Source organism: Phaethon aethereus (assembly GCF_964289735.1).
Source record: "Phaethon aethereus genome assembly, chromosome: 1".
Lineage (NCBI taxonomy): Eukaryota > Metazoa > Chordata > Aves > Phaethontiformes > Phaethontidae > Phaethon > Phaethon aethereus.
Window position 1 is genome coordinate 139,449,964 of NC_138575.1, and position 20,992 is coordinate 139,470,955.

The 20,992-nt window shown below is 40.6% G+C and overlaps 1 protein-coding gene across 2 annotated transcripts in view; it reads right to left on the reverse strand.

Moving 5' to 3' along the window:
- SHROOM2 (shroom family member 2) overlaps positions 1-20,992 on the reverse strand; it is a 124,774-nt gene that overhangs the window by 23,868 nt on the left and 79,914 nt on the right. For both annotated transcript variants that reach the window (XM_082004627.1, XM_082004626.1), the window contains exons 3-5: positions 20,441-20,572; positions 12,138-14,787; positions 10,050-10,153 (exon numbers count right to left, since the gene is read on the reverse strand). In XM_082004627.1, the coding sequence (XP_081860753.1) occupies positions 10,050-10,153; positions 12,138-14,787; positions 20,441-20,572 (2,886 nt within the window). The remainder of the gene's footprint in view (positions 1-10,049; positions 10,154-12,137; positions 14,788-20,440; positions 20,573-20,992) is intronic.

Sequence of the window (20,992 nt, forward strand, 5' to 3'; positions counted from 1 at the left end):
ATTTTCTTGTTGCTATTACTACTGAAAACAGCTGCTTCCAGCTGAACAAAAATTCAGTAAAAGAACAGAGGCTATAAAATGAAACACTTTGTGAACAGTAGCTAGGTCACCTGGGTTTCTCAGGCAGGCACCAAAATGAGCATGTAGCTCACCTCTAAAGAAAAAAAAATATCCTAGAACAATTTTTTAAATTAATTAGCATGCATATGCACACATTTCAATAGCCATCTTTTCACTCAGAGCCACACTCACCGCTTGCTTCCAATAGTCACATCCAATTCTCTTACACTCCCAGCTAGTATCTCCTGCTGCTGTGGAAAAGGTCTTCGTGTGAGCCTGCACTCACAGTAACAGGCTTACCAGGAAAATAATAAGATGAAAAGCTCTCGCACCACCCCTAGCCGAGAGGAACCCCGAGCCTGGCACCCCGAGCCACAACAATGGCACTGCAGCCCTCGGTCCAGAAAACAAATATTTTCGAAAGGCACTGCCTTCTAATTCCAGTGTGCATGATGCCAACTGTGAAAACAAAAGCTGCTAAAAACAGCGCGCCTGTGCGAGCACGAGCACATGCACACAGAGCATCTTAGCTGGAATTAACTCACGTTTTCCCCCTATTCTCCCAACCCATCAGTGAACAGAGCAGTCAATTACACTAAGCAAAATAAAATTCTGTACCAAGCATCGCATCATTCCTAATTTGTTACTGTAGCTTCTGCTGATAGGGACAGAAGATGCAGCCTGTGCTCAAAGACCTGGAGAACAAAAGAAATACTGTATGAATTAATACCGCAAATTTCTGTTCAGAACTGACAGAAAAAGGTAATTAAGGCACGTGCCTCTAGCTGTTTCTCTCACGCTTTAACACTAAAGACAAGACAATCTTACCAGGATTTACAGCTGTTTACCCGTATTCACTGGATATGTGAGCTTTTGCATCCTTGCAAATGTGCCAGCCAGTTTGAAAGCCTCGCAGAACTGAATCTGTCTCAACCTCTGTGTCTCATTTACTGTAACACAGAGGATTTTCAAAGCCATGCCTCACAACAGCTGGCTTGTTTTTGCCTGCTTCCTATGATTGACAAGTTCATACAAGCTCCGTCAACTTTAACCTTGATAAGTGAAGGCTTGGTCTGTATTGTACGTTACATCATCAGAAACTTCTGACCTCGGGGAAAAGATCTCAGAGACTTCAAAGCTTCTCCTTTCCCCCACACCCACCCCCTGGATTTGGTTATTTTAATAATAATAAAAAAAAAATTAAAACTCCTTTAATTTTTTAAGGGTTTTTCCTTTCATTTGAGAAAATCCATGATCCACGTTTCAGCAACAACAGTTCCGCAAGTTTTAATTATTTAAAATTATTTAAAAAGATTAGTGTGTTACTAGGCTCCTTTCTGAACAATGTTCAAATAACCAAGTCTTTAATTTTAGAGAGGAGTCTTCATCAACAGCCCTCCAGCTTGAATTTTTTTGCATGTGTTGTGTGTACAGGCGCTCTCCCTCGCAGGAGATTCTGCAGGGAGAGAACTAAATGCTTTCATGCTGCATGAGCGAATTACCACCCCCACACTCCATCTTTAGAAAGCAAAGGCATCATGGCCTTCCATCAGAGCAAAGCTCAAGCTCCTTTCAATTTTTCTACAAGAACACATTAAAGACTTAACAGAGAAACTGTGGATAAGGCTTTAATATGTATTAAAAGATAATTTTAAACATGACAACTTTAAGAGGAAAAAGTTGTTTAAACTGCATGCAAAAATCACATACAGCAGTTAGATATTATGTTACAGCACTGATACGCAGTTAATATCCTCCCCTAAAATTTTTCTATGTCCCCTAAAATTTTTATATGTCCCAGAGCTGTCTATTTGATTTCAAGATAGAGAGAGCATGACATCAAGAAAACTCACCCATTTACACAGTACACCACCACCGGTTAACAGACTGTAGCAAGTCTGGTTGGCCCATGCAGAGAAACGGAAGTTACAGCTGTCATGTTACTTTTTAGCACAAAACTTTACTCAAATTTACTGGCATAAACAGTCTCCTGCATGACAGCAAACCATAATCCACGTTGCCTAAGGGCTTATAGCAGAAGGTGAACATTTCACAGGCCAGCTTTTAGTACCAGAACACCATAAAGCCACTCCATATGTTAGAAATACATGAACTGCTGCACTGAGGAGACAAATCAGTCACCTATTTCCAAAGATGCTTTTCATCAAGTAACTTAGGGGAAAATAAAATCTACAATACATCAGCATACGATGCTTTTATGAGTATAACCACTGGAGACTATATCTTATATTGTCCCTAACCTCCATACTCAACTGTTATCATTAAAATAGCCACAAGAAGATACCTGGATTTCAAGCGATGCAACAAAAGCTTAGTCTTTACATAGTCTGCATTCTAATCCTCTTTCCAGGGAAAGCAGTAAAACCAAACCAGAACACAAAAATGGACTAATGCTTACAAATTTATCTCTGTTTCTCACTCCCGAAACTTTTTTGTGTACTGTTCCTTTTGATCTGCCCCAATTTCAATACCTTCAAAATCACGTCTTCTCCCAGCTTCTCATGCTTGGTAACACCTTTGGGGACAGGGGAAGAAACTTTCTGTAAGAAGAAACTACCCTCCAACCTTTCCTTTTATCAGACCATGGTGACCTTGCACACCCCTAGCTGTCGCCGCATGTGCAGTGGAGAACAGATGCGCCAGCAGCAATTAAGCGAAAGGAACTTCACTCCATAATAAGAAGCTGGAAGTGGAATAAAGGGGATATGTGATGTGGGGTAGCTACCCTCAAGTTTAGAAACAGGGATTCAAAATTCACCGAACAAAGGCAGAGGGAGAAGCCACACTTCCAAGGGTGTGGGGAATGAGCAAATTGGATGGGGGAGAAACAGGGCTACATTACTGTAGCGTACTGTAAACCAAACGCAGGTTTTGGAGACAGTCCAGCACCCATTTAATGAGACCCAGCAGCTGGTGGTAAGCCAGAGTGGAGCATCACACCGAGCTGCGGGATGTGCACCTGACAGCCGCTGGGCTGAGCGCCGCTCGGGAGCGAGGAATGGGAAGGCAAGGGGAGCAGCCTGCAAGGTTTAGTGCTCTCATTTAGCCACAACCAGTCCTAGATCCCAAAATAATGCAATTGGGATGCACTTGAAGAACCACACATCTCAGCTCACGCAGCCTGAAAGTTTTAAAAAGGACAACAGGAGGAAGAAAAAGACTACAAGTGGGACAATTTATCATGCAACTCCTGCCCTGATCCTGAGGTATGAGAAGAATCTGGTTCAAAACTTTGTTACTGAAGAGCTACCCTGTGCCAGTGGCCATATGTATTTAGAGTAATCATTCTTGAAAGATCAAGGATCCACACTGTGGTATTTAATTTTGAAAAGGGCATTTACATACATGAGAGGAATATTTTTAAAAGGAACAAGCCAGATGGTATAATGCTAAGAGATAACATGCGACAGAAGATACAATATATGCAACTCAGAGAAAATGCATAACACCGACCAAAAAACCCAGAAGACCACCCTTTTTCCTTCCCTCTCTCTGTTCCTTCTGAAGGCTGGATTAAACAGTAATTAAAAGGACATCCACCAGAGAACTGAAGTCCTACCCAGCTGAGGAAAATCCAGAACTATTCTAGCAAAACAGATGTATAAACAGTGTAAAGTGAAAAAGGGGGAAAAAAAAGGCTGAGGTACAAATTCTTAAAGGTGTTGTCAAAAAAAAAGGCACTTTTTCAAAACACAGGTATCTGCCAGACAGATTATAGGGCCAAAAGTGCAACAGTAAGAATTTGAAAAAATAAGGCCACAGCAGAAAATAGACATAGACCCCCCTCCACATCTCCATGAGCAAAGAACAGCCTATGTGGGAATTCTCAGATGCTGTGCACCATTAAGTGGGTAGTCATGAGTTAGCTGGACCTGAAACTCCCATAGGAAATTGCTGAAATAGTAGCTGTGATACACAACTACCCATTCTTCTCATACTTGGGCAACTGCTTGAGCAAAGTGACGCACGGAATGTTTGGGGAGGGAAGGAGTGAGGGTGTTGAAGAGAGATAATGAGAGAAAGCAAGCAAGAGTAAAAGAAATATTCATTATGAATCTGGAGAACTTCAGAACCATAAACTTAAATCTGAATTAAGCAAACAGGTAGAAGTTACATGAAGAGATTCAGCAGCTGCACTAACTAGCATGTTAAAATGAAAAAGAATCATTTGGGCTTGTGCAGAAAAGCCATGTCTCAGATGCGCTACTATTCTTAGAAAGAGTCACTACACACTTGGACAACAGTGATCTGCATGACAGAGACTATTTGGATTTTTAGAAGATTCTAAAAAAAAAAAAAAAAAATTATCCTCAGCAGAGTGTCTTAAAAATCTGCTGTGGGACAAAGTCCTCACTTGCATCATCACATGATTAACAGAAGTGGTTAGATGATTTAAAAAAAGGGGTGAAAAAGAAGGTGGCAACAGTTGCTGCTGTGAGGAGGTTATTCCGAGTAATAAAGACAGAAGCCAAATATTTCCTATCATTGAGTGAATGGGCCATAAAACAACAGATGAAATTTAGATTTAATAAATGCAAAATAACCCATATAATAGCTTTTCCTATACCTCAGCAACACATACAATGATGTATAACTGAAACTACTGCTACATAAGAAGGAAAAGCTGGATTTCACAGACTGTTTTACAAACATATCAACTCTCTACTCCACAGCAGTAAAAAACCAAACCAAACAAAACAACAAAAAAAGTCAAGATAAAGGAAACATTATGTTACTTTATGAATCCATAGTACACTCTAATGTTGTTGCAGTTCTCCCACTGCTCCAAAAGTAACATAAGAGAATGTGGAAAGACACAGAAGAGAATAAAAAGCCATACAACACCTTTCGCAGAGGAGACACCGCACCCACCCCCCACAGAAGAGGTGCTTTTCCTCACAACACATCAAAACCAACATCCTCACAACAAAAAGCTATGGATGTCAAACGTTGATGTGGGCACAAAACCAGTTAGACACTTTTCTCAAAGAAAAATTCATCAAGGGCTGTCAACCACAAATACTTAGGATTTCACCTCTTAGCTGCAGATCAGCAGAGGTTGGGCAAGGATACCCAGCAGCATGGCTCTGTGTTCGTTTTGGTTTTATTTTCTCCAAGCATCTGCTACTGTTCAGTCAGAGAGAGGAAACCTGCTTAGGTAGACCTTCGTCCTGCCCTAGCATGACTGTTCTTAAGAATTAACTTCCATCACGTTCCTTCATGTATCAGTGATTCAAGGTTATACTGCCTCAAAGTGCGACATTTGTTTAGCTGTTACTAGTTGGTCACACACTCTAATACACTGGAAAGACATGGCAATGAAACTTGTACTAATCACAAGTATTTACCAAAATCGAAGGAAGACAAAAGGCGGCAGGGGACTCCCAATACATGTACAGATGCTGCTGGACTCTCTCCTTTGTTGCCTCTATATGCATGGCAAGAGCCACAGAAGCGTTTTCCCAGTTTCAGACAAAATACAGCCCAAGACTGTACTGCATCATCTATTAGTCGATACGATACATACAGTGACATCATTGGCAAAAAGAAGTGGTCTGAGAGATGCCTTAATAATCTGTATCTTAACAATGAGGAAATGCTAATGTAAATAGAAAGGGCTTCAGCAGCTCATGTTCTTCAAGTCTTTGTTAATCGCTAAGTGCCTGCGAGGATGCACGTCGGCTCTCCTGCACTTCCTCCAGGTGATGACAAATAGCTGAACACAACTTGCCGGAAAGGGAAAACTGCAGTTTATTTTTAACTTCATGCAAGAAGGCATTTTCACATGTGAGTTCATTATTATTAGGAATTCAGGTATCTGAAGCATTACTTCAACCAAACTGGTATGTTCTGGCTGCATGAAAAGAATGTTTTCTTCTCCCTTTATCTGAATAATTCATCTCCCTCAAAAAGAGCACTTAAACCTTTATAAAGGTCCTTATTATACTTAAATTGATTTTAAAGAGGACACTTCACTTTATAAGCTCTTAAATAAAATGAATGTAGAAATTGTTAGTACACTGCACTTTAGATAAAAAGTAATCATGCATATTTTATAATTTATTTCGTACAGAATACTACTTATTAGGTCATTCTATACTTAGCAAACTGATAGCAAATATTTCTTTCCAACAGAAGAATTTACGTGAAAAATGACAACAGCTGTAGGTGAAGTGTAGAACAGAGAACTTAAACCTCTCTCACACCATAAAATATTGAAGATTGTTAATACACATTAAATGTTTGCCAAAGTCATTTTTCAATGATTTGTAAGGAAGCAGTTGCCCAAGATGATACCATTTCTTCCTCAAGAGGAAAAGGGAGGAAGGTGAAAACGTTTTGCTTATATAGTTCTCGATAGAACATTAAACTTGGGCATTTAGGTCAACTTAGGCATCAAGAATTACTTTTACCTTGGTTTTGTATGGTAAAGCCTGTCCCTCTGTCTTTAAAAGCCAAGATAAGAGCAACTAGTAAGGCACGAAAGGCCTAAAAAAACCATCTTATTGTGCTTAATTAGAGTTAAGTCATGCTGTGGTCCTATACTTAACATGCACATGCTCTTGTACTTGACACCTATTAAACGTTGAAAGATTTTCTGTGACCTGTGACCTCATAAATCCCTTTACACACTTTGAAATCATATAATTTTCATAGCCATTGCAGAAACAAATTAATAGAGATAAAAGTCAAATGTTCTTAGCAAATAAGAGCAATGGCTGGGAACATCACTAGTAGATGGCAATCTTAAGAATTAGATTATAAAGTGCTATTCTTTTGATGCAGATTGACTTTTATGTGCACCGTGTCATCCTGCAGGAAGCCAGACTACAGGTCAGAGCACACATTTCCATCTTTAACCTTTTGAAGTGCTATGTTGGTTTAGAAATAGTGGAGACATCTATAGGGAAGTTAATTATATAACCAGCATATGTCCTTTGATAAATACAGAGAGAGATACCTGTTTAAAGAACAGACTTTACATCTCTAAAAAGCTAAGCTTTTGTAACTAATTTGAAATAGAAAGAGCAGCATCATTAAAAACAAAAAAGCATCAACTTTTGTTTTACAGATCACCAAACTCACATAACACTTTTAAAGCAGTCCTATAGTTAAAAACATACTAAGAATTGCATCAAGTCTCAGTATAAAAATATTCAGCTCACATCAGATGACTGCTTGCATACTTGTAAATTCATAACAAGAGTGGCTTGGTTCTTGCATGAGATGACAACGGCAATTATGGACCACTCCTTTCTCTTCCTATAAAAATAATACTTCAAGCTATTAAATACTGCAATTCGGAAGAACATGTTGTAGCTTTTCTAAAAATGGAGATGAAACAACCTGAATTCATTGGAAGCACTCAGTAATCTCAGAGGGGAAATATACAGCCCAAAGATGAAAGGAGTTCACAAATTATCTTCATCAACTTTAAAAAAACCCCCAACTTTCAGAAGTAATGTCAATTTAGGTTTTGCAACTGTGTGCTAAAAAAAGAGCACAAAAAAGCCACTGTAGCAAAATGATCCAGCAGCAAAAAGCCCAGGAGAAAAAAAATTGCTTCTCAAGCACTATTTTTTTCCATTTTTAACCATTTGCTGTTACAATACTCCAATCCCTTTTCATCCTAGATTCAGTGCATTAAGGAGACTCATTTCTTATGAAAATATCCAGGGAAGCTGTAACAGTAAAGATTCAAAGTTTATTTAAAACCCAAATTACTCATTCTTTTTTCAAAACAGCCAGAGGGGAGGGGGGCCAGAGGCACCCTGTATTGTTGGACAGTCTCTAACCTACAGAAGGCACCCATGGACTCCACAGCTGGCTCTCAGCTGGTGTCCCTGCACCTCTAACTCACACAAATGCTGAAGGGCTGCTCCTGCGTCCAGCGTGGTCACAGAGGCTTTGGTAGCACATGGGCACCTGTAGCACACAGGTCTCAGTAGCACAAAATAAGGGCCATCAGCAATATAATCCAAACCCAAATTTTCAAAGAAAGTCTTAAAGATGACCAATAAATATGAAGACCACCTTAGCTTTGGTTAATATTCATGTTCTAGAATATACCATGGATTAGATAGATTTGCTAGCCATTTCTAGATTGCTAGCTTTTAAAAGTAGGAAACTATATGCCTTTAGGGCAGCTTAAAAATCGTAAAATCAATTCATATCATGATGAGTCCAGTTCCTCTTGAGCATAGGAACGCCTTGTTAAAACAAAGAGCGCATGGAAACACATACTCTTCCCCACAGGACAGCCATTCATCGTCATGCAATAGCAGTTCACAACACAGGAATCAAATGCCCGAATTAGAGATTTTATTTAGCTAGTTTTTTGAATATGGAAGACATAGAAGCCCTCTGCACAACACAAGTACTGAGGGAAAGACTGCAAAAGAGACCACTTTACAAAACCTCCTGTAATGTGGTGAAATGGCCAAATACTACATCTGAAATAGTATGTCAAAATAGGCTTTGACATAAAAAAAGAGTTATTGCAGCGGGTGCCCAGTCATGTGATTTTCATGGATTCCGTGATTATAAAGCAAGAATTGTGCTGCACAAACACTGCTAAAATGCTGGCGTAGGAGTATTATTCACATGCTTTTGTGACTTGGGTTCAGCACTGGTGGATGGAAATCATTTTACTTGTCCAAAGATGCTGTCTGCCTACAGAAGCATGTCTGCTCCCGGCTGATCGTGCTGCTGCCTCCCCCTCTCCCTCCCCTCCTTCCCTTCCCTTCCCTCCCCTCCAGCCAAATCTCCCCTCCACGCGTGCGCACACATTCACGCCCTCATGGGCTATTCATTTTGAAATCACTATGGTAAGTACAAAGGGCTACAAAGAATTAGAAAAATAGCAGATGGTCTCTTCAGCTGGGTGATAAGCAATGCAAAATACAACCGCATAAAACAAATAAATGCATGTATTTTACAGGCTTCTACAATCATAATTAGAGTATGTGGGTTTTTTTCTACAGTTCATAATTTTCTCCCACCTTGAGAGATTAATGCCACTTACAGAACCAAGGAAAGCCCATAGAAATTATTTTTCCTATACATGTGTTTCTTCTGTTACAAAACCCAGAGCTATCAAACCTGGTGATAGCAGTGTGTTCACAGTCTCAGTTCAGCTGCCACACACCACTTAAGCAGCCGCAGTATCAGCGATTGCTGAAATCACTGCTTGCATTACAACGGCTCCAGCAAACTGCGGGCCAAGGAGAGGGCACCACCCTGCACGCTAGGCATTTAAGGATTTTAACTGCATTGTGCATATAGAGGGGACATGGTGGTGTTTGGGTTGATGGTTGGACTTGATGATCTCGAAGGTCTTTTCTAACCTTAATGATTCTGTGATTCTGTGATATATAGTCATACATTTGAAAAGGGTCTGAAAATACCATACAGTTTAATCAAAACATGAATTAACAGACAAAAATGGGGCTGATCAAATGGGAAAACAACTTTAGGTGGCTTCTGTTCATGTATTGCATTCTGTAAAGGCACAAGTAAAGAAAAGTCCAATTTACAGTACTACTGTGGTCCAGTAGCATACTGTCTTTGCCAAGGATAATACTGGAAAACTCCTTTGGGAAACCACAAGCATCAACCCCCCTCCCCCAAAGAAAAACAACCAACCCTGTAGCAGATAAATGTGAAATATATCTGAATCATTTCATGCACACAAATAAGAATCATCTGGCTCCAAACAAACTGTAATACACTCAACACTTGACAACTTCAAGCTCACCCTAGAGTCTGCATAAAATTAATGTTGGGACTGAAATTTATCATGCACATTGAAGTATGTGGGGAGAAAGAGGAAAACAAGGGAAAAAGGCATTGCAAAAACTCTGAAATAATCACAGCAAAACTTCCAGACCCAAAACATGGGTGAGGAAAAGATCAGATCAGAGGTGTCATAAGAAATCTCTTAAAGCCAGAAATTAAGAAATACTTACCTTACAGTGCAGTTCCTTTCACCGAGATTGTTAACTTTAGAGAAAACACGCTCCCCGTCTTCCTTCAAATCCTCTGCTTGCCTCCTTACTTCAACTGAGACTTCCTAGAAGTGGTTTATAGCATAAGTAAGACACCAAGTCATCATGTTTCAGACTCCTGAAAAATCTATGATTATGGAACCTCTTATTTGTGGGTTTGCTGTGTTTGAATATACATGAAGTCAACAGCATAGCATGTCTTAAGCTTGTTTGGTTTTAAGTGGTACAGTATGCTATGTGACCTCTCGCGTAGCACTACCGACCTGGCCGTGCTCAAGTTACTGCTCTACTTTGCTGATCTACAGAAGAGCTTAACATTTATATAAACCTTTGTAAGTTCCATTTGGCAAAGAAAAAATAAGTGCGGCAAAAGTTGCAGAAGACTTGCTCACATTTTAGAAGAGGCGAGTACACACCAGCCTTTGAATCTCTGAGCGCGTACTTCAGTGTCTCAGTAAAACACAGAACATTGCTGCTCCAGAATTTTATTATCTCACTATCTTCAAACAACCACACCCAAAGCATAGCTTTGCATTACAAACAGTGAACCTACAGGAAATTTAATTGCGCATTAGCACTGGAATCATCTGAATCATATATGCGAAACAACATCTTTAACTTCAGTCTGTTGTAAGCATCTTCAATGCACTTATCACCATATTTTCCAGGTGCCTAAGCAGGTGTCTGCTTTTTGCCCCAGGAGGCCTATACTGAACTTAAAGGCACTGACTAATAAACCAGAAATGCATACATGGAATAGATTATATGATGATTTTTCTGCTGGGTAGGCAATTATTTAATAATTTAGTTAATTTAATTTTCAAAATAACTTCCAGGTGAATATTTCCAGTCCTTGGAATCTCTACCCTAGTAAATTATCCACATAGTTCAGTCTGCACTTAAGAGTCAAAAAGTAACTTTTGCAAAACTTAAAGACACAAAAAACTGAGAGTCCGCAACTTTTAGAGATCAACACATTTTGTTTCTTTTTGAGCTATTCTCATTCTACTCCCTGTATATACACACATAAACAGAGGTGCTGTGTGGATGTGTATGTGTGTGTGTGTATGTATGTAGGTATGCAACGTTTTCACCAAGAAGGGGGAGGGTGTGTGCGTGTGTGTGGAAATAACGTACAACTGCATTGCCTCAATTCTTTTCTAGCATAAGGTGAAGTTCAGCAGAGGTTGAACACACTATGACTCCTTATATGTATCAGGCAACCTTGAGGCAGCTTCAACAAGATCTTTTAAACAGAGAATTTAAGAGACTTGGTTTCTCTGTTTACTTCCCCTGCCACCTGCCAACCATTCCCTGGCCCCGCTTAGTTAATTATTAACTTAATATTTACTTCTAAGTTGAACCGACATTCAGCATTTCTCTAAGGAATAAGTTTATACAGCTTAAATCAAGCAAACTGACATAAAATAAAACACTAAGCAGTTTCATTTGTTGTCGTAGTATAGCTTTAACATTAACTGGCATATTTTTGATCTCTAAACTTTATTAGGCAGAAGTTTTGTCCTATGTAGCTTCTGCATTAAGCAGGTTCAGAAGAAAAGAGGAAATCCATGGAAAATTATTAGACCATTAAGAAAACTGGACAAAAGTAGATACTATGTCCCTTTGGAACATTTTTCTTCAGTTTCAGAGAACTGAAAGCCTTAAAATGGGGAAGGCAGCCACACCAATGAAGAAATAAATCTGTGTGAAGATTGCTTTGATCCTCCTGTATCTCTACTGTAAAAAAAGAGGATAATATCAAGTCATCCTGGTTGTTTCCATCCATCTGGCTACAATACACACGAAATTACCTGATCCAATTGCTCTTTGCTACACTCAATTCCTGTGCAATACCAACTTTGATCTCTTTCATTTTACTTATGAGAGCTACCTATAACAATTATTCCCTTATTGTTAAAAGGCAAACACCACACTACATTGTGTTCCTAAACTGGAAATTTTTTGTGAAATTTATCTCGTTCCCCCTCTACCACTTTCCTCCCCCCTCCCCAGGCAATTTAAAGGATAATGCAAAAGACACTGTACCTGTTTGTAGAAGTCAGTAGAAGGGGATGATCTAGACCTCTCATGAGTGTACTGGTGTTTCTCATGCTGTTCATGGCCTGCATCAAGGATATTATCGGCTGAATGGTACCTTCCTGAGCTCCTTGGCTCTACTGGCTTCCGCTGCTCCTTCCATGATGCCTGATACTCTGCAAAGGTTCCTAGGCGCTGCGGCTGCTCAGATTTCACAATCCTATCAGCAGCCTTATTGCTGCTACTGTGGTGGATGTTATCTTTTGAAGCATGTGCAGTTTCAAGTCCAGCACAGGCTGCCCGACCTCTTCTCTCATACCATGACTCCTCTCCCTCTTGTCCACTGTGAGCTTTCCTATCCGGCCTCTCAGTCTGTCCCTCAGCTAGACTGTGGGGAGCTGGTTTCTGTGCCAATTTCCTATAGGCAGGCTTACTTGTTTCTTCAAAAAATTTCCACCTGTCTGCAAATGAGCCCAGGGCTTCTTCAGATGTATTTGGACAGCAATGAGCTCGGCACTCATCCTCTGACATCCCCACCTCATTCATCTTCTCCGGTTCAGAGTAAGACTTCAGTTTTTGCTCTGTTGTGAACCTCTTCCTGGCTCCAATGCGAGAAACGTGATGAGTGCCACTCCCTGTAGGGTTCGGTTTAGCTTGTGTAGCCTCGAGGAATCCAGACGCATCTTCAGAAACCAAAGCCAATAACGAAGAGTTATAACTACCAGTTTTCTGCTCGGGTGACCTGGGGTGATATTCAGTGGGGCTGGGCTCCAAATCCCGCCGTTTGAAGGATGTCGCCCTCAGAACCCTGGCCTGTGCTTCCTTGAGGTGATCTTTGTAGGTGCTGGTAAAGTTAGTGTCTGGGGAGATGATGACATTTTCCATTGAATCTGGCTTCCAGGTCTCATTGCACTCCTCTGTTTCAGATGACCCTAATAATGTAGCAGTGCTTCTACTTTTCTGCAGCTTTGCTCTTCTCATTTGGATCTCATTTCTCAGGGTTGTTGCAAAACGATCACTCCTTCGTGCCTGTTTAGACAAGTGAGTGTCAAATGGGGCTTGTCGCTCTGTTACCGCTTCTGGGCTGTTGTCAGACTGTTTTTTCCCTTCCTGAGCTAAAGAGTGCAACATTGGGGTCTTCTGAGGAGAAATCTTGCTGCTCTCATCTTTCCCCCACCTAAAATCTTTTTGAGCAGATCTGCTTTCAGCGGTAAGAACACAGCCCTTTATATACTCCTGTTGACCATACCTAGTTTCATATTCCTCAGAGCTGCTCTCAAAGTTTTTCTTTTGTCCAGACTTTTCAGTGTGATTGGGCTTTTTAGCTTCTTCTACTACAGCACACCTAGCATCCCCCTCTCTGTCCACAGGGTAGTGACTACTGTTCTCATACCCTTTCAGTGAAGATTCAACAGATTGTTGAGGTAGATAGTATTTTGGGTTTTGGACCATTGTGACAACTGCAGGATTTTCATGAGGTCCAAGTGATGCATCAGCCCCCACTGCAGGTTTGCAGCTGTCATCCTTGAGTTGTAGTGGCTTTGAGCTTCCCTGAGCAGGCTGTTTTGCTGTCACGCAATAATAACGACTCTGTCCAGTGTTGTCCACCTTCTGTTCAGCAGTACTATTCGAAGAAGAGGAAGTGTTGAGCAGACTGGCTGGGTTTGGACTGTAGCCATGAAAATGATCTGTAGGTAACTCCCGAATGCCACTATAGGACAGATAATGTTGCTGATCTTTAGGCGCAGCTAAGATTCTTGCATTGTGAATAAAAGTGCTTTCATCACTGTACTGGTGCTGGTGGTGGTAACTGTAAGTAGGCTGTGCAAACCGAACATCAGTGCTGGACAAGGACGACTGCAGTTTATTCACAGTTCCTGCATTACTATTGTACCTTTCACAAGTTGAAGGAAAAGTGTGTTCTGAACTGAGATCAGGTTTATAATTTGAGCTACTGACCCTCCTGTCACATGCTCTGGACGGCCGTCGCTGCTGCTCCACAGTTTCCAAGTTCCAGTCGCTCCTGGGCTGAGACCGGTTCAGGGCTGTAAAGTGCTGCGTGCTGGCACCCTCTGAGTACACAGGGCCATGGGCTTTCTCATGGCCTTTGGTAGCAGCAAAGCTGTCACTACGAAGAGGTGGAGGGGGCGGGGGAGGAGATGAAGACTTCTTCTTATCAGGAACATACCAGACAGGTCCAAAACTGGATCTTCCAGAGCTAGTGAGCTTGCCATCAGGATGTTCCTCTATTCTAGGACTTCTGCTGTTCTCATATTGGATGGGAGCTGGCATATACCCATGTTTATCCTCTGTTCCACTGTTGTCATTCAAGAACTGGCCAGATTTGTTCACATGCTTAGCAGCCTCCCAGTGGCCTACTTTGTACAGCATGTTCTCTGTTGAAGAAGTGTCTGCATTGGACAGAGTGTGGTCAGGGGTGCTAGAACTCGTGGAGAAAGACCCGTAGGCTGAATCCCGCTTACTTTGGCTCCCTAGATGATCAATACTACTATTAGACCTTGCAGAAGAAAGTCTTCCATACTGGGCTACTTGTGGAGTGTGGTCCCAGCTGTCCATACTTCCCAAAGAGCTGAATTGGTCAGAAGTGCGATGTAGACTTGACTGATCCCATGAGTTTGACAGGTCATGAGAAGAACAGCTATGGTAAGAAACAGACAAAAAGCGTCAGCATAAATATATCAACAAATATACACAACATAATCATATATATATATAGCCACCAATTTTCCTAACATTGGTTAAGATCCATCTGCACAGCAGCTACTCAAGACAATCTAATAAAATTGGAAGCTTGAACACAAAGTCAGGGCTTTATCTTTATACTCTGCCACTGATTCAAAGCTTGAAACCTTAATAACTCAACTTCTCTTTGTAAGTTTACCAATAAGTAATACACATTAATCTCCTTGAAGGCTCCCCTCTTCCTCTGCAAATTGTTGATTTTGCCGACTTGAATTTCAGCCAAATTTAGTTTGAGCTCCATTAGCTCACTCTTTCTCAGGACAAACACCAACTTATTTTTCAGCTTATTTTCCAGGCACCCTGATTCTTCCAGATATTAAACTCACGTAAATTCCCTGTTCATCTTTTGTAATCACACTCTATACTTCTTCAGCCCATGAAGTTATTCCCTTGTCCTGCTTATCCAAACCTGCCCATTCATTTAATATTTTCATTTCTAAGTGGAGGTTCACCAGAAACATTTGCCTCAAATCCCACCATTTTAGTTCTAAGCCTCCATACGCACCTTGCCAATGTAGTTTCAAACCACTGTCAGGTTGACACTCTTACAACGTCACTCAACTACACCCAGTTCTACAACACTGACAGGAAAACGTCAGGAGGAGATGCCCGAGCAACATAAACTTTGCATGGCCAAAACTAAACTTCTGACCGTCCTTGAAGAATCCCTACCACCATCAGTTCCTCTCTGCCACTCCTTCCTCTATAGAAATGTCATCTTTGACATTGTACTTTCTCTGGATCATTTGCCTAGGACACTATTTCAAAAATCTTGCTGCTTCTGTTGTTTTCCTTCCCAATCAGTTTTGTTCTGTTTTCTTTCTTTTTTTTTATACCTTTCACCACACCCACCTCCTGTCAATCCAACACACTCATGCTGAGATGATAGTCTTTCCATCTATTCTCATCATATCTCCCTGTTTGAACTTCACTGGCAGCCCCTCCTGCTTTTATATACCAAATTCAAATTCTTGCCCTTGCATGCAAAGCCCCTTGGTAGAAATCCCAGAATTATTCCACTTCCTTGTAGCTATAATTATATGAAGCATCTATCAAATCTTGTGTCGTAAAGAAACTTGTGAAAGCCAGCAATGAAATTAGATTAGTCCGCATATAAAAAAAATACAAAGAGTGATATAGATCTTTTTTTTTGGTGAAAAATATTGCAAAGGTCAACTAACAGCTCTTTGGAATTCAGTATTAACATGAGAGTTGCTTTCCCCCCCATTACTACAGTCTTTGTAATTTTTTTTTTTTAAATAAACATGGTCGAAAGCAATTTATGTGAAATAAGAGAAGGTCTGTTTTGTGCTTAGTTTCTAAAAGCATTTTTTTAGCAAGATACACTAGCGTTGGCCTCATCTGGGTTTTTTGTTCTTTCATTCTTTTATTTTCAGCATTTTAAAACATCTTGCTGAATACTTATAAAAGGTCTTAATTATCTTCTTAGGCAGATACTCTGGTTCATGTAAAAAGCATCTTGATCATTATTTGAATCTTTTTCATCAATGAAGAACGTAAGCCACATATTGCTATGAATTGCTGATATTTTCCCCCTCTTCAGCACCAAGGAGATACTTGGCATTGATTAAAATAAAGATGACACTTATGCAGGAAAGCCTCAATTTAAAATTTACAAGTCTCACACAGATCTGCTGGTATCAAACATGAAGCAGAGATCATCAGCATAAGAGGTCAAAGCCCTGCTAGAAAATGCCTAATGGAAACCCAGCAGATGCAGCAAAAGCTTCAAAGAAAGGACAGGAAAGTTTCTGATGGTGTGTTACTGCAAAGCACAGCCTCCTGTGGTCGTTAACTACAAGGCAATACTCCTACGAGCCCTGACATGGAAGAGAATCCAAAAGCCATTTCTCTGCCTGAGCCTGGCAGCCCAGGATATCCCTCTCTCAACAGCTTTTTTAGAGTGGATTCACAAAAGCACCTACACTGCTGGTTGAAATCCAGCATATTCAGACCACATGTGATTAGAGATCAGATGTACCTGACCCTAATTGCTCCAAAAACTCAGTTTAAGCAGCCTTCTCAAAGCATACTTGCCTCACACCCACACCTGTAAGGCCAGAACAAAGTACAAAGAGGTTGGTTTCATCTGCACACTCAGGGGCACAAAAAAAGTATTATAAGGTCCTCTATTATAGTATATCCTACTGGGAGAAAATGCAGGGTCTAAACTTTCAGCAGCTTAAGATCATAGAATCATAGAATGGTTTGTCTTGGAAGGTACCTTAAAGATCATCTAGTTCCAGCCCCCCTGCAATGGGCAGAGACACCTTCCAATAGACCAGGTTTCTCAAAGCCCCATCCAACCTGGCCTTGAACACTTCCAGGGATGGGGCATCCACAACTTCTTTGGGCGATGTGTTCTATTGTCTCGCTACCCTTGTAGTGAAGAATTTCTTTCTTATATCTAATCTAAATCTACCCTCTTTCAGTTTAAAGCCCTTACCCCTTGTCCTATCACTACCTGCCCTTATAAAAAGTCCCTGTCCAGCTTTCTTATAAGCCCCCTTCAGGTACTTGAAGACTGCTGTAAGGTCTCCCTGGAGCCTTCTCTTCTCCAGGCTGAACAACCCCAACTCTCTCAGCGTGTCTTGATAGGAAAGGTGATCCAGCACTCTGATCATCTTCACAGCCCCGCTCTGGACTCACTCCAACAGGTCTAACAGATAGTTCATGCCCACACCTCCCAGAAAAGTGCATTCAGCCTTACTCTAGGGTGGGCTAGGAAAAAAGTCTGCATCCGTGTCATTAAGATATGACTTCTGTGAAAAAGACAGCAGAAGACTCACAGAGGGAAATGAAGGCACCAGAAGCTTACAAGGTCTAACCCTCTACACTTGCCTAAGAGGCATCTAGGCCTAAGTCTATTGCTCCCAAGATAGCTTACAGTTTTTGAATCAAAGTCACATGATAAAAAATACACATACAGTGGTGCTCCAGAACTACCCTCTCTCCTATCTACATTGGTACAGTGTCTTCTGGTCTGTCTTCCTCTAGCTTCATGCACCTTCTCAAAGGTTCAAATTCAGTAGGCTAGCAAAAAACTCCCACCAAAACCAACCACTCCCTCACACCCCCCCCCCCCGCCGTCAAACCAAATCAAATTACCCATAGCTTAATCTAGCATCTATCTAGGTAGTAAGGACAATTTTCAGGGGGTTGTTTTGTCCAGTTGTGCCCCATCTCCCCAACACACAAAATCCAGGTATATCATGCTTAGAAGAGAGCAAAAGCATCTCTTCCCCTGACTGAGCTCTCCATGTTTTACAAGTGATTTATTTTTCACATACTCACAGCAAGAATGCAGACAGGCACATTCAGAAGAGATTTTAGGCTGTGAATACCAATCTCAGATGCTTGTCTCAAGGAAGGACAAAGAAGTTCCAGAAATAGCCTGAGGATGGGATCCCTGGGCTAGAAATACACCCTCCTGGGGCTATTTCTATTATCTCCTTGCATACTGCTGCTTTCAGCTACTGATTGCTGTGGGTCCTGTTCAGCTTGGTGCTTGACACTAGAGCACATAGCATGGTTTTGTGAATCGTACTTTGAAAGTGGGGAATCTCTGAAGCTGTTCACCCCAGCAAACCCAAAGAACCCCCCACTGCCACTCGAATCCTCGAAACACCCAAATCCTTGGGTTGGCACTTGGGGAGCGCTGGGCCTCCAGCAGCTAGTCTTAAGTCAGCTCTGCCACTGAAACTGTCTTGGGCAAGAGACACCAGGACTGACCGATGTCCCAAATACATCACCTTTCAAGTGGGCAATACAGGCAGCAAAGAAGTTCAGGATGGCAATGCCCTGGAAACACCGGTATTAGACCGTGCTAAAGCCACTAAATATTTCAGCAGCACCTGAGAAAGCAGAATTTGCCCTTTTTATTAATATTGATGTCTACCAGCAGTTGCTGCTATTGCTGATATGTAGGGTGAGCGGATTGCTCTATTCCCCTCCCCCTTTTGCTTTACAGCCTCAATTTCCTGCCCAAAGCTCATTTCAAACTGGCCTTGAACCATATTAATATATTCTTTTTTCCTTTTTAATTATTATGATTCACACAGCTCCTATCAAATCACACTCTGAGACATATGTCTTGCAATATTTTACTTTCACAAGGTACAAGGACAACCATCAGGACGAACAGGAAGCATATATTGATTTACAGCTCCATAAGAAGACTCAAGTAGACTAAAAGTATAAATACTCTTGAGTTACCATTGCAACCAGGAACTCTATAAAGTTTTTAGAAATTTCTGAATTTTTTTTCTATGTACAAGGACTTTTGCTGTCTTCAAATCCATAAATCTTAATTCAGCCCATCTACATGAAATTTAAATACAAACTCTCTAAATCAGTGTAAACCAGCAGCAATTATAATTGAGTATTTAAGAAATATAATGTGCTAAAACTTCTGCTAATGAAGTATTACATAATGCATTTAAAAAACCTTTCTGTCTAAACGTTAACATTCATATTTTAGTCAAAGACAGATAGCATATTATTTTAGAAACTGTAGGAAGGTTCTAAAGAAAACAAACGATGTAAAAACGATTGTAAAAGTGACATGAAAAAATAAAATAAAGTCTTAAAGTATGAGCATTCTTCTGTTTTAACTACCATGATAAATTAACATCAAGAAGTAATGACAGAGAATGTACAGCAGTATGTATAGAAAACACAAGGCTACTTTCCAAACTGGGATTGCATACCAGGCTCATTTTCTTTAATGCTCAGCATAACTATGGCCCAATGGGAACTGAGAAGAAAAGTGACAAAAGTAGAAAACAAAACAAACCAAAAAACCCTTGTGAAAATGCTGAAGAATGTCACCTATGAGCAGGAAACAAGCAAGAACCTGTAACCAGACACAAACAGGCATTATCTGAAGTTTAAAATTTCGCAACTAAAACTGCATGGCTGCCAGCCTTCCTCCCCTAGTGCTGAAAGAGACCTAACAAATATTAAGGTGCTTTAAACAGGGTCTGAAAATCACTGGTCTTATTACCTCGATACACAAGCAAGAGCACAGCTGTAAGGAAGATCAGATTACAGACAGACAGTTTAACTCATAAAACCAGTAATACCTTAAAGTCCAACAGGAGAACATTCTGCACCCTCCCTTTAGGAAAAGGCTTTTTAATAGACTGAAACAGTATTTTTCAATTTCTTCTCCCTTTACTACTTTAGGTATATTAATTTTGATGGTTTCTTTTCATTTACAAAGGTTTATGATTTTACCAGTGGACACTGAAATGAAATGCAGAGCAAGAAACATAACTTTTTGAGTGCTTTTAAAGCTAGTTTCTTACCTTTCAGTCACATGCACATATCACATACTGTTTCTGAAATCCACTCATCCATATGTCAAACTTCCCATGCCCTTCAAGCACTGAAAGGATAGGCAATACTAAAGACGTATAATACAATTATTCTGCATTCGTGGCTTTAAAAAACACTCAATGTCATGACCTACATTATTATTGTCTCGCTGTTGGAGCTTAATGCGTGTAACTTAAACAGAGACTCACCTTGCATGATAGCGCGAGTGCCAGGAAGAGCAGGCATTGGATGAGGAAAGGTGTGACGTGGCTGTCTCAGGTTGACTTTCTGTAAATTTGGTTGCATGCCAGGAGTGAGGCCTGCAGGCTAGGTCATTTCTTCTGAAAACGAGAAAGGCAGAGTGCAAGTTTAATGCAAACAGTTAAGTAAGGTGACAAGCAGGGGAAAGAGAAAAAATAATCTATCAGGGCAGTAGTCAAATGCTATACAGATAGGACAGAGGCATAACGACTTTAAATGACAGCAAATGAGACCACTTTCTACATGCATGCCAATTTTGAAAAGACACCATCATTCCTTTAAAATGCTCAAGATGCAGCGAAACATCAATACTCTCCAAGGTCTGTGCTTGGGTGTTTTTTCTGGTTGGTTTTCATTTTGGTGGGGTTTTTTTTTTGTTTGGTTGTTTTGTTTTTTTAATTTAATTTTGGGATGGGGTGGTTTTTATGAGAGAGGCAAACAAATTTTAAAGTACCTGACACATATCCAGAGCTTTAACAGTTAAAGCCAATACTGAGACT